The sequence below is a fragment of the Chiloscyllium punctatum genome, chromosome 1, assembly GCF_047496795.1.
Source record: "Chiloscyllium punctatum isolate Juve2018m chromosome 1, sChiPun1.3, whole genome shotgun sequence".
Lineage (NCBI taxonomy): Eukaryota > Metazoa > Chordata > Chondrichthyes > Orectolobiformes > Hemiscylliidae > Chiloscyllium > Chiloscyllium punctatum.
Window position 1 is genome coordinate 42969051 of NC_092739.1, and position 15304 is coordinate 42984354.

General features: G+C 38.0%; 1 protein-coding gene across 8 annotated transcripts in view; it reads right to left on the reverse strand.

Moving 5' to 3' along the window:
* The window catches only part of LOC140455186 (coiled-coil domain-containing protein 158-like), a 170074-nt gene that overhangs the window by 12401 nt on the left and 142369 nt on the right, over positions 1 to 15304 (reverse strand). For 6 of the 8 annotated variants that reach the window (XR_011952850.1, XM_072550158.1, XM_072550361.1 and 3 more), the window contains 3 exons: positions 10176 to 10289; positions 3530 to 3690; positions 956 to 1012 (listed from right to left, as the gene is read on the reverse strand). Coding sequence is in view for 7 of the 8 variants with exons in the window: in XM_072550158.1 (XP_072406259.1) it covers positions 956 to 1012; positions 3530 to 3690; positions 10176 to 10289 (332 nt within the window). In the remaining variant the exon portion in view is untranslated. Of the gene's footprint in view, positions 1 to 955; positions 1013 to 3529; positions 3691 to 7542; positions 7734 to 10175; positions 10290 to 15304 lie in introns of those variants that run through there. The other 2 variants (XM_072550083.1, XM_072550446.1) reach the window with 2 other exon arrangements.

Consider the following 15304-nt stretch of genomic DNA (forward strand, 5'->3'; position numbering starts at 1 on the left):
TAGCAGCATGCACAGATTTAGTAACACATGGCATAAAGGTTAAATGCAGCAAGCATGCAAACCAAGCATTGTCGCTGGAAGAACAAAGGCATCTCAAGGGAGAATTGCCTGAACTACCAACAAACAGAACACAGTAATTCAAGGTTATAAATCTAGTGGAATTCAAAGTTGCTGTGTAGAAAACAAAGAGGATTTAATTTTCATCTAAATGTTGTTTGAAAGTTCAATTTTTCAAAAACAGTCGTAGAAAAAGTAATTCATTAAAAAAGTAAAAGTAGAAGTGATGACTCCTGCGGGAATGTGTGTGTTTGCGTGTGTGTATGTGTGTGCGTGTGTGTGTATATGGCAGGGGAGTAAAATAGGATCCGATTTGTGAAGCTCCAAAGATTCAAGCATTTCACATGTTGTCTGAATTTGGGCACAGTTGAGATTTTGCAAGTAGCTTGCAAACCATAATTGAACAATCTAAGTTATTACCATTTTAAATAGGGAATGAGAACTGAGCTTCACTTTCTTGACATGGGTCAGTTAACACAAAATGAAGGCCAGTATGACCCAATGCTTGCTGTGAGCTTTACATTAGTTGAATGGGTGGAAAAGGAGGACTTAGAGCGCATCTACCCACAAATATATATTTATTGCATCCTCTTCTGTTAAACAGAAGTCTTAATTCCCTCTCACACAGATAACTGATTTGCAAACAAACCTGTGTAATGATGTGAGTGAATCTCAGAACTGTGTCTCATTATTCAAAATTCACTCCGTGAATAGTAAAAAGTTATTTTAAATACAATTCATAAATTGTGAATTTAGTGAGTTTGACTGCATTTAATTTTGTTACCAGTACCTGCAGCAGAAAACAAAATCAACTATTTTCAGTTATTGTTCTAACAATGTATAAAAGCAACTGCATTTGAAAGCAAGCACATTAAACCAAATTGAAAAACGCTCAAACCTGAAGCAGGTATCATGTGTTCCTCTTTCCATACAAATTTCTGTATTCAGGTCATCCCTAAAAACAAAACATTGTGATATAAAAGTAATGCAATTAAATTTGTGAAACTTCCTAATTTTATAGCTACCATAACCGTTACGAAATGTTGTTTTTGCTAAAACACATTTGGAATTTATCATGAATAGAGAATTTCCCCATTTTTGAGTTTTCTGAATTCTCAACTCAAAGTCTGCAAGATAGATTTATCTCCCAGAAATCCAGTATTGTTTTCCCAACCTGTGCTCCCTTCGTTCAAACTTCCATTGGGTTCTTGCGTTTGGTAAGCTTTCCAAATTGAGAAATCATAGTGGTAGGACACCAAGCAAAAAGGAAACTAAAATGAAAGTAAGGGTAAACCAGGGGAAACAAGCTTTAAAAAAAACACAGGACTTATAGAGATAGTATTCAGTAAATGAAATAGTGACAGAGTATTCTGATCAGAAAATAATTTAAACCATTAATGTATTTTATGGCTATAATGAAAATGAGAAGGCAACTGTTTCCACTTATTGAAAGGAAAAATGCAATTCAAAAGAAGTGATAATGTTAATGATCAGATGAGATTTGGAGTAATTTAGGAAGGACAATTTTGCTCAAAACAAGGAAGGAGGGTGGTTATGTTAAAGGCAACCAGGATGCTTAATGGGGTCTGATGAACTGAAGTCATGAGGAAAAAAACTGAGTAGATTGACGGAAAACAGCTCCATTGCGAACTTAATAACAGAAATTGCAATTTGAAAGATCCATTTTCTAAAGCAAAGAAATTATGTTTCTAAACATTACATTTTTAAATTTGTGAGATTTTATGTGCAACATATATATGAGGTTACAGTTGTTAGATCTCAGCTACAGTATTGCATGCAATTGTGGGCATCACATAAAATGAAAGATGTTAATTCATTCCAAAGAATGTAGAAACGATTTACTGGTCCAAGGTATGAGAAACTTCAGTTATGAAGACAGATTGAAGGAGACTGTTCTCCCTAGAGAGAAGAAGGCTGAGAAATTTTCAATCTCATGCAAGTGGTGCAAGTTTTTCTGCATTTAATAACACATTTATTAAATGTGCCTGACAGGGACATGACAAAACCTAGAAACATTCTAATATGAAGTAGTGGTAGTGGAAAAGATCAAAGGATGGCAACAGTGCAAGCAACAAAAAAAAATTAAACAACACATAAGGGAAGGTCTGAATAGTCTGCCAAATCAATCCTATGTGGAATACAATGTATGAGGGATATAAGTTTTTTTGCTGATGTTTTGGCAACAATTGGGAGCAGCATTTGAATAACCTTAGCAGTAACTGAATATTATATATAAATCCAGAATTTTCAAGATTCTCACAAATAGGATCCATAGAGAAAGGAAGAAGCAAACTAGCATTGTTACTTGACCTCACTAGTCCCGGTAAGACAGCATGTGGGCAAATGAGTCCCTGAGCATCACGAGGGGAAACGAATTCCGGAGCAGCGTGAGAGGAAGTGAGTCCCAGAAAAGCTCAACTTACCTTGGAGCAGCTGAGTGCCGGTGCGGAGCAGACTGGAGGCTTGGAGTGGAGTGGGACAGTTGTTGGACTGGGGCCTGGCATGGGCAGTCAGACCACGTGCTGAGATGCTGCTATTTGAAATTCTTTACTGGACTATAATGCTAATCTTTTAATTATGTCATAACTATCTTATTTCTAACTTATTTTTTAGACACTAAGTAATAGTAGTACCTTTCCTTTTATTCCTCTTTTGTGTCCAAGATTTATATCTAGATGTATCTAAGATGGCACCATTAGAAGATAGACATTGCAAAAACTTTTCACTGTACTCCTGTACTGGAGTATTCGTGACAATAAAGGATATTCTACATTCTACACATTTGAGAATATTATATAATTCTGTTTTAATATTGTAAAATCTAGTGAAATTTCAAAATAAAATTCATACTTTCCAAAAAACTTGGAAGTTACATCTAAGAATAAAACATTAAAATGTTTTCATTTCATATTTTTCAAAAACATTGATGTTAGGATCCTGAGCTGATATTGATGAACATCTAAAAAGGCAGCCTTTTTATAAAATGTAACATTTTGTTTCCAAAAACAAATGGATTAGTACATGATTGACTATTTTCCTCCTTCAATGAGGGGGCAGCAAAAAATAATTCCTGGAGCATGCAACCCCTAAGAAGGCTCTTCCTCCTTTGAGAAACAGGCTCACAAATATTGAATTTGATCTGCATGATCAGTACCTGCCACGTAATGTGAATTTGTCCAAGTGGTCATTCTGAATGGGAACGCTCAACTTCAATGAGAATGCCTTTTTCTATAAATTGAAAGAACTGCTGTTCTAAGAGCTGACAATAATGTCAATAGAAATGCTGGAAAGCATGTTTTGATAATTATTCATTCTCCAGAAAAGTAAGTATGAATTAAGGTTTTCCAAGCACACTTGAAATTGGAATTATGGTAAACTTAAGCTATTGAACACATTTGATGGTACTCTATCATGACCATACAGTGAAACATAGCAAGTGTGTGAATCTTACACTGCATGCATATTCCTCGATGCTCTTTCTCCTTCACATTCAGTGTAATTTATGCTGCTTGATCTGTTACACCCATCACAGGCTGAACTCTTAAGATCCATTAGAAGATTTTTTAAATCAGGGTTCAAGTCCTCTTGAAGACAGCTGCTCCTGGACACAGCCTGAAATTTATAAATCGAAAAGACATTATACTTGGAATGTTTATTTGGAGTTAATTAAAAGGTTAAGATGGCTATTAATATGCTACTTGAATTTGCATTAGGCCTTGAGAGCTGGGAGGAGACACAAGGGTAAATTTCCATCTTCCTTAGTAAACAGGTAGGATGGATTGGCAGCCCAGTTAAGGAACCACCTGATTTTCGTTTCCATTGATTCCAATAAAAATGAAAGTCAATGTTTCCTTTCTCCCTGGTGGTGGAATATGAATAAAGTTTTTTGCACTCGTTTGTTTTTCACTGTGTCCTACACCTGCACACACATGACATGGGTGCTGGAAAAAATAAACATGACTGTTGTTGAGCGGTAGTGTGGAGATTTATATATAAAAAAAGAAAGTCAATAGAGTTCTCAAAAGGTCCAGTTCTTCAGTTTACCACCCAAGCCAAGAGATAAAATGACCCTCTTTGTCCCCAGAAATGTCGGTCTTTTGAAAAGCTCATCACTGTTGTACTTGGTTGTAACTCTTTAAACCTGTAATTTATAACTTGACATCATCTGTAATGCCTTGCTATAGTGACAATTTCACGAATTAATAATAAAGGTTTAACTATAAAGTCTACATAGTATCTCTTCATCCATCACCTCAATGCAGCACCTACTCCGTGACTTGGTATACTCCTCCTGCAATAATAACATTGGCATCTGCCTCTTGGACTCTTAAAATTCTTAGCATAGAATTTTAAATATTTTTGGCCATTAGTGATAAAGAACAATTATTTTAATATTTTTGTATGAATTTGTCATCAAGATGGGAACTCATCAAGTGATTTACCACATGATCTACTTTTGTCTACTGTTAATATCCTCAAATAAATCAAGCATGCAATGGAGTGAAATAGAAATATATACCCATGAATTTTCTATGACTGACAAATTTAACTAGAGAGCAGTAATTTGCCATTGTGCATTTGTACCTCTGAAAGGTAATGTGAACATATCTGGGTATCTCTAAGAGTAGACTGGATGCTAGCAATACTGCAAAAATACTAAGAACATAAGAAACAGGAGAAAAAAATGGTCATAACACCCATTGATCTTGGTTCACCATTCAATAAGGTTATGATTGAACTTCTACATCAATTTCATTGTACGGTCCTATTCTCACAAACCCTAATTTACTTTGTGTTAATGCCTAAAAATATATCAACCTCAATAAAAAACAATTACAAGTTACAGCATAAGAGATTGTTTGGCTCAATGTACCTGTGTCAGCTGAAGAAGCGATTTCAAACTTACTTCCATTTCTAGATCTTGGTCTGCAGCCCCACAGGTTGCAGAAGTCTGAGTGCATATCCATATCAAAGAAGGTGAGAATATCTGCTTCCAATGTTCTTTCAGGCAATGGGTTTCAGAGCCTTACTAATTTCTGGGTGAAAACAATCATCAGTCCCCTTCTAATCCTTTCACCCATTACTTTAAATTTATACCTCCTGGTTATTGACCTCTCTGGTTACTGACAGGTCCTTCCTATCCAGGCTGTTCATAACTGCGTGCATCTGAACTAAATCAACCCTCGGTCTACACTATACCATACCTTATTGCCTCACAGATAAAATGTTCCAGTCCTGAGAACATCTCTTAAATCTCCTGTGCACCCATTCTAGCGTAAATCAAATCAATCCAGTTAATGTGGTGAATGGAATGGCACACAGTGGCCTCAGAGGTGTTTTATACTAATTCTAGCAGAAACTCCTTACTCTCATATTCCGTGCCTTGACTGATAAAGGAAGGTATCTTTTGTATGCTTTCCTAACTACTTTATCTCCTTGTTCTCCTATCTTCAGGGTCCTGTGGGAATGCATTCCCAATGTTCCTCTGTTCCTTTGCCCAACCATTCTTCATTACTCCCTTGTCTTGTTTGCCTTCCCTAAATGCATCATTTAATATTCCTCTCGACTGAATTCCATTCATGATTTATATGCCAACCATTGATATCTTTGTGTGGTCTGCAGCTTTCTTCCTCTTGCACAATCTGCAAATGTTTTGGAATGTCTCCTATATTTAACCTATATAGAGTCATAGAGAAGTACAGCATGGAAACAGACCCTTCAGTCCAACCCATCCATGCCGACCAGATATCCCAACCCAATCTAGTCCCACCTGCCAGCACCCGGCCCATATACCTCCAAACCCTTCCTATTCATATACCCATCCAAATGCCTTATAAATGTTGCAATTGTACCAGCCTCCACCACTTCCTCTGGCAGCTCATTCTATATCAATCAAAGATATCACAAAAAGCCAGAAACGTAGTGTTTACCACAGAACTGAAATCTTAAATCATTCAAAGCCCTGTAGAAATATAGAAAGTATGAAAGGGGTACTTAAAAATAAATGAGGAAAGCAAAGGAGGGTATGAAAATCACTGTTGGCTGAAAAGAAGGAAAATCCAAAATCATTTTATAAATATATGAGGGACTAAAAGATAACTGGGAAAGAGTGGGACCTATTATGGGTTTAAGCGGAAACTGTGGGTGAAGACTGAAGATGTGAGGTTTTGCATTAGTACTTTATGTTGGTATTCAGAATAGAGAAGAACCATTTAGGTATTGAAATCAGGGAAGAGGACTGTGATATACTTGAACAAGTTAAATTTGGATAAGTTCCCTGGTCCCAACGAGATAATCCCAGGTACTGTGAGAGGAAAGGCAGATGATGGTAGGGAGACTGATATTAACGTTTTAAATCCTCCCTGGACACAGGAGAGGGAGCAGAACACTAGAGTAGAGTTGATATGGTCCATTATTCAAGAAAGGTGGTTTGGATAAACCAAGGGATAGGCTAGTATATTGAAGTTTTTGGGAAAATGCTGAGGGACAGAATTAATCTCCTCTTGGAGAGTCAAAAATCAATCAGGAATAGTCAGCATAGCTTTGTCAGTAAGAGATCATATCTGACCAGGTTTAATTGAGTTTTACACCGAAACAGAAGAAATAGCAAGAGCAGACCATTTGGTTCTTAGAGCCAGCTCCACTATTCAATATGATCATGCATCATCATCCAACTCAGTACCCTGATCTGATCCTACTTTCTTCCCATAGACTCTGATCTCTTTAGTCTTAAAAGCTATATCAAACTCCTTTTGGAAAACATTCAACATTTTGGCCTCAACTGCTTTCTGTGGCAGAGAATTTCACAGGCTCACCACACTCCGGATAAGGCTATTTCTCCTGATCCTAAGACTGAGCCTAATTCTAAACCCTCTTGTCCGATGGAACACTTATCCATTAAGCTTTATAACAATTTTATATATTTGCATGACATCATCTCTCTCTTAGGACAAGCCCTCCTATCCCAGGATTCTGTCTAGTAGACATATTTTGCACCCCCTCTAAGTCAAATGAAGCCAAAACGATGCGAAGTATAGGTACTCAGTTATGTGGGCCCCACCCCCAGTTATCTCTCCACCCTGGAGGCTTCGTACCTCTATTCCTGATGAAGGGCTTTTGCCCGAAACGTCGATTTTCCTGCTTCTCGGTTGCTGCCTGACCTACTGTGCTTTTCCAGCACCACTCTGATCTAAAATCTGGTTTCCAGCATCTGCAGCCCTCACTTTTGCCTATGTTCTCACCAAAGCCTATTTAATTGCATCAAAACTTGCTTACTTTTATACATCAGTGCACTTGCTATAAAGGAATCAGGCCATTTCTTTTTCCAACTGCTTGTTGCACCTACATGTTAACGTTCTGTATATAACATGCAAGCATCTCCAAATACCAATATTTATTAGCCCCTCATCTTTTAAAACAAAGCAGTTGTGTTTTTCATTCTTCCTGAACATTTTTACACTTACCCACGCTCTCGTCCATCTGCCAACGTCTTGTTCAATCACTAAGCCAGTCCTTATCCCTTTACAGCCGATTTGTGTCCACTACAGTTTATTTTTCCACCTAGTTTCATATCATGAGCATATTTCATTATCCAAACCATTGAAATGGATTGTAAATAGCTGAGGCCTGAGCACCAATGCTTCCACTGGATACACCTGAAATTAAAATGAGTCAGGACTTATGTCCTTCTTATTCATCTTAAATCAGGTAAACTACTATCAATAACTTGCTCTGCAAACTGCTGCAAGAATTAAACACTGGTGAATAAAGTAAGACCATAAGACGTAGGCCATTCAGTCCATCGAGAAAGTTCTGCCATTCAATGAGATCATGGTTGATCTGATAATCCTCAATTCCGCTTTCTTGTCTTTGCCGAAAACCCTTGATTCCATCACTGATTAAAAATTAGCCTTGAATACACTTAATGATCCAGCCTTGACATCCCTCTGCAGTAAAGAATTGCACAGATTCACTATTCTGAGAGAAGAAATTCCTTCTCATGTTTGTCTTAAACCTTTATTTGGAGATTATGCTTTCTGGTCCTAGACTCTCCCACATGGGGAAATAACTGTTCCTTAATTCGATGTTTGAATTAGTTACACTTCCTTGCATATTGGTGTGATGCTTACAATGACAACAGAGTTCATAAGTTGGCCTGTTGTGGACCTCAGCATCATCTTCCGGTGGTGCATTTACACAAATATTTGCTGAATAACTAAATAGAACAATTCGCAATGTACTCAGGAGTGAGCAGAAGCAATGCAGTCATCAGCCAAAGTAAAAGCTCACCAGAGCAGAAGATACTCAAGTACCAAAGTATTTGAAACAAATAAAAAAAATACAGATGTTGGAAATCTGAACTAAAAACAGAAAATACTGGAGAGACTCAGTTGGTCGGGCAACATCAGTGGGATAGAGAAAGAGTTAACATTTTGAGTCCGATATTACTCTTCTCCAAAACGTAGCCATGTCAGACTTGAAAAGTTAACTTTGTTTCTCAGATGCTGCCAGAAACCACTATAAATGTAAACTAAAAGATAACTTGCTTTTATAACTGATGATTTAATACATTATATAATGCAGTAATCCTACCTTCCCACTATGATTGTATAAACAAAATACAGAAATTTGAGGCCGCTAGTGTTCAGCTGTTTGAAAAACACAGAAATAATTTTTCAACTTTACTACTTAGAGGATATTGGACGCAGGCTTCTAAACATCATATTCAGAAGACACAGAACTCCTTGGAACACCTTCACTTCAGGATATGACAAAGTTTCCATGATACAGTTTCCTTTACAGTGGACAGAGTGAACATACATCATGTGACCACTTTGCAACCCTGAACTTCTCGTTGTCGATTATTTTACCTCCCTACCCCACTGGCACTCTAACCCTTTCTCCCAGTCTCCCACACACTGTTCCAGTGAAATTCAACTTAAGTTGGAGGAATACAATTTAATCTTTCGGCTAGGCATTTTACAACTTTTCAGACTCGACAATGATTTCAACAAATTCAGATCATAACATCTTCCCTCTATTTTTTTGGGACAATAACTGTTATCGATGTCTCTATTGTTTCCAGCTGTGCCTTCACTGGCCTGATCTTTTATTTATTTCCTTGCCTCAGTACCATTTCCTTTGGCCTTGCACAATTACCATTTTCCTCAGGTTGCTGATCTGAAACATCTACTCTGTTCTTCTTCCATAGATGCATCCAGACCTGCTCAGTATTTATAGCATTTTCTGATTTTATTCCATTGCATTTTCACTTGACAGAGGATATGTTTTGACCTGGCCAGCTTGCACATAAATTTGGCCAAAATGGACAAACTAAGATTTGGATAGTCATTAATTGGTTTTGTTCAGCTTTTAAGCTGAAGTAAATGATGGCTGTTCAAGTATTCATACTTTAAAACATACTAAATAGGTAGGCTGTTAGTTCCTTATCTGAATAGTTAAATTGTTCATTCCAGTGGCTCTCAGACTGATGAAATCCTGCGAGGAAAATCACAGCTACAAAATGCACTTCAGATGTTGATGGTGAACGTTCACTATGATTCAATGTAATTGTCACATTGTTCATTGGTGTAAGCCATCCAGTGCGTTGGTCTACTTTTCACTTTGGTTTAGATTCTTTCAGTGCCCAACTGCATCACTGATCATCATCTCCTCCCCAGGTTTGAGGCCCATGATTTTGTTTTGGTTAATAGAAAAGACACAAAGAGATTTCACCAAACTTTTCAGTCAATGCAAGTGCATGGTAGAACAGGAAAACATCATGAGAAGATGGCATGGCTCACAGCCTGCCTTACTATCCTGCTACCACCATGAGAACAAAAGAGGAAGGTGGGAGATCTGGTGTGGGGAAATCTGAACAAAGCCTTGGTACACTGTGCCTTGGTACACGTGACAACAAATTCAATTCAATTCAACTTCTTGACTCATGAGTCTTTCAGATGCTACCCTGACAGGACCAGTCCAGCACGAGCTCTCGACAACCCCATAATGGATAAAACAAGTCATTTGCAGCAAAATCATGGCCCTGGAAAATAAAAGTGCTTGTAGCAAATGGATTATGAAAGATGAACGCTTACAGAAGAGAGGTATCCTGCAGATGGCCGGGAAGATGTTGGATTAACACATACTGGAGGGGAATATACTCGAGTATTTGAACATTGACCAGTATTAAAAGCTGGACCTTGTAGCTCCTTTAAAACAAAGATATTACACAAAAATTATCATAGAAGATTAACAGTATATACCAGTTAAAAAGTTAAAAAAAAAGAAACATTTAGCAAACAGTTAAAGTTTGACTCAAACACAAAACAGAAATTGCTGGGAAAGCTCAGCGGGTCTGGTAGCATCTGAGAAGAGAAATCTGAGTTAGCGCTTTGGTTTGGGTCACCAGACCCAAAATGTTAACTCTGGTTTCTCTTCACAGATGCTGCCAGACCTGCTGAGCTTTTCCAGCAACTTTTGCTTCTGATTTGCACTTCCTTCAGTTTTTATAAAGTTTGACTCATCCTAGTAACACTGCAAATGAACCTACACCACATGAAATGCCCTTCCTACAGCTTCTTAAAAGTGATCAGTGATTGACAATAAGTACTAGCCTTGCCAGCAATGCCCACATTTTACGAACAAATAAATCAAACAATATTTTACGACCTTAATTAAGTTTAGTTCAACTGCAAACTCAAATAAGAATTGTAAAACTGCTCTGGAATTAAAACACAACATTAGGAGTTCAATTTGGTTCAGTTCAGAATTGACAACACAGCCTGTATCAACTTGACAAATAATATTAGTAATATTTTGTTTGGAGGATTATAGTCTTTTAACCTGTTAGCCCTTCATAGTTCATGTACAAAAGAATAGAGATCAGTCACACTCCTCTGATTTGAAACTACATTTTGGATGACATAGAAATATCTTCCAATTTAACAGCAGTTTAACCAGTACATTTCAGTTCCATTTCTAGCCTATTACTATCTCACACACACAACTCTGCTGTTTTCTAATTTCAAGCACTTTGAATGTACTTTTTATTGTACAACTTTAATTATCCCAACTGCTGTACTGGAACAATTTAAACAATCATTCACAGACTTCTGCTGAAGCACCTAGCAAATTACAGCACAGCTTTCCTTTTCTAATTAAACCAGCTTAAAATATTAATTTAACAACTTGAAAAACATAACCCACTTTTCAAACCTCTAATAGATTACTCAATTAAATTGCCTTGGCAATTTTCTAGTTCAATGAATCACTTGAGGGACATCAATACACTCACTTCTTGTTATCCATTGACTTGCTATTCATGGATCCATGGACTTGGGAGGTTGATCCCAAACCCCAATCTTTTTCCTCATTGACTCATCAGGTCTGATCATACAAGAGGGTCACATATAAGCAGTATCCACACTGTTATCCACGGGAAGTTTGTGCCCCAACACTGTGGATAATGAGGATTTGGTGTAATAAGTAAAATTACAATGTACTAATTGAGCATTGTAATCAATATTTTCCATCTTTACTCAGTGTATCTCAGCTATTTCATGGTTTTGACAGGATTGGAATTATAATTCGGCATTCAGTTTATGTCTATTTTTATCCTCCTTATATCCTCATGTGACCTGCTTAGACCCTTGCTTGCAATTGTAAATTTAGGAGCAAACAGATAAACAGCTATCAAAACAATCATTTTCTGATGTTATTTGGACAGGATAATAATATGTGGCTTGACTTCTTCAGTTCAGAAATGTGCATAAGAACACTTTTCTGATGTTATTACAAATATCAAACAGAAAAGTGGGTTAACAGGCTTTCAGTATTGAAGTTCTGTGTGAAATACTGACTTTAGAAGATGTCTTGGATTATTTAATACTGGTCTACAGTTGATATTAGGATCACAAGAATAGGAAAAGGTCATATAGTCTCTATGCAAAAAAAACCCCAAAGAATTGTCACTGGACCTGAAATGTTAGTTCTGTTTTCTCTCCACAGAGGCTGCCAGACCTGCTCAATTTCTCCAAGAATTTCTGTTTCTAATTTAGTCTCTGGGACCTGGTCTGACATTCAATTAGAACATGGTTAATAAGGTATCCAATTCCAACTTTGTTCCATATCTCTCAACACCTTTGGTTAACAAAAATCTGAAACTAACAATTCAACCAGTACCAACAATCACTTGCAGAGGACAGTTCTAAATTTCTACCATTCTTTCCATGTACTTTACATGAAGTGTTTCTTAATTTCAGCATTGAAAGATACTATCCTAATATTTAGACTATGCTCCTATTTTTGTAAATGTTTCTTTCAATTCATTCACAGGATGTGGGCATCACTGGCTATTGCCCATTTTTAATTACCCACAAGACAGCTAAGAGTCAATCACATTGGAGTCTGAAGTCATATTTAGGCCAGACTAGATAAGGATGATTGTTTAGGCAAACGTGAGGACTGCAGATGCTGGAAATCAGAGTCTAGATTAGAGTGGTGCTGGAAAAGCACAGCAGGTCAGGCAGCATCTGGGGAGCAGGAAAATCAATGTTTCAGACAAAAGCCCTTCATCAGAAAAATTCCTGAAATGCTTTTTAGCCAAAACCTTGATTTTCCTGTTCCTTGGATGCTGCCTGACCTGCTGTGCTTTTCTAGCACCAATTTTATCTAGACAAGGATGATTGTTTCCCTCCCTAAAGGATATCAGTGAACTAAAAAGGTTTTTACGACAATCTGCAATGGTTTCACGGTCATCATTAAACTTTTAATTCCAAATATTTATTAAGTTCACATTCCACTATCGTGAACCCCATGGCAGAGTTCAAACCAGGATCCTTGAATATTACCCGGTCTTTGGATTAATAGTCTTAATACCAATAAGCTATCATCTCTTAATCTAGTCACCAAACATACCTAAAAATGAGGTTTCAACCTGGTGAAGCCACCAAAAGGAACTGCTTGCATGCCAAACAGCAAGTAATAGACAGGGCTAAGCGATCCCACAACTAGTGGAACAGATCTAAGCTCTGCAATCCTGTCACATCCAGTCATGAATGGTGGTGGACAATTAAATAACTCAGTGGAGGAGGAGGCTCCATAAATATTCCATGCTAATAATGGAAAAGCCCCGAACATCAGTGCAAAAGATAAGGGTGAAGCATTCACAACCATCTTCAGTCAGAAATAGTAAGTGGAGAGCTATCTTGGCCTCCTCAAGTGGTCATCAGCATCACAGATACCAATCTTCACCTAATTCGATTCACTCATGATATCAAGAAACAGCTGGAGGCACTGGATACACAAAAGGTATGGGTCCTGACAACATTCCAGCAAAAATACTGAAGATATGTGCTCCAGAACTTACTGCTCCCCTAGCCATGCTATTCCAGTACAGCTACAGCACTGGCATCTACCCAACAATGTAGAAAATTCCCCAGTTATGTCCTGGACACAAAAAGTAGGACAAATTCAACCCAGCCAATTATTGCCCTATCAGTCTACTCCTGATCATTGATAAAATGATAGAAGGTGTCATCAACAGTGCTATCAACAACAGCTGACAACCTGCTCAGTGACACCCAGTCTGGGTTCCACCAGGGCCACTGAGCTCCTGACCTCATTACGGCCTCAGTGCAAACATGGACAAAAGAGCTCAATTCCAGAGATGAGGTGAGAGTGACAGCCCTTAACATTAAAGCTCTGAAAAACTGTTGCTTCAAAGAGCCTTCGCAAAATTGGAGTCAATAGGAAACGGGGGAAGCCTCTCTGCTGACTGGGGTCATATCTGGCACATAGGAAGATGGTTGTAGTTGTTGGAGGTCAGTCATCTCAAGAGTTCCTCAGCATCATGTCCTAGGCCCAACACACTGCTTCATCAATGACTAAAAGCAAATTACTGCGGATGCTGGAATCTGAAACCAAAAGAGAAAATGATGGAAAATCTCAGCAGGTCTGGCAGCATCTGTAAGGAGAGAAAAGAGCTGACGTTTTGAGTCTAACTGACCCTTTGTCAAAACTAAAACAAAGCTTTTAGCTTTGACAAAGAGTCAGTTAGACTTGAAACATCAGTTCTTTTCTCTCTTTACAGATGCTGCCAGATCTGCTGAGATTTTCCAGCATTTTCTCTTTTGGCTTCATTAATTACCTTTCCTCCATCATAAAGTCTGAAGTGGGGATGTTTGCTGATGATTGCACAATGTTCAACACCATTCGTGACTCCTCAAATACTGAAGCAGTCCATATTCAAATGCAACAAGACCTGGACAATATCCAGGCTTGGGCTGACAAGTGGCAAGTAACACTGCCACACAAATGCCAGGCAATGAACATCTCCAATAAAAGACAAGCTAACCACTGTCCCTTGGCATTCGATGATGTTACCATCACTGAATCCCCCAATTATCAACATCTTGGGTTACCAATGACCAGAAAATTAAATGGACTCACCATATGAATGCTGTGGCTACAAAGGCAGGTCAGAAGTTAGAACTATTTCAGCGAGTAACTCACCTTCTGACTTCCTCAAATCCAGTGAACCATCTGCAAGGCAGTGCAAAAAAAAACAGCCTGCTTTTTTGGCACCACATCCACAAACATCCACTCCCTCTACCATGACATTCAACGGTAGTAGTTTGTACAGTCTACAAGATACACTGTAGAATTTGCCCAAACCTTAGAGAGCACCTTTCAAACCCCCCACCACTTCCATCTAGAAGGATAAAAATAGCAGATACACCACCTGCAAGCTCCCTTCTAAGCCACTCACAACACTAACTTGAAAATGTATCACTTTTCCATCACTGTCAGTGGGTCATATCATGGAATGTCATCTCTAATGGCATTATGGGTCTACTTACAGAACATGGACTGCTGCAGGTCAAGAATGCAGCTCACCTTCTCAAAAGCAACTAAGGACAGGCAGTAAAATATCCTTCCATTAACACCCCTGTCCCGTGACAGAATTTTAAAGAAAACTAAGCCTTCCTTGGACTGCAATCACATTTGCGTAATTATTCTTCGCGATTTCACTTTTGAAGTCCAGATGCCATTCGAGTGAATCAATGCTTTGTTTCCTCAAATATAGATATATTTTTCCTGAGCCACAGTGCCCAGACTGACAGAGTACTTTCTACTGGTGTGGCCTATCCATGGTTTCATAGATGTCTTTGTATTTTAGTTCCTTAGATAGAAAAGCCAGCAGTGAATTAGCTTTTATAATTTT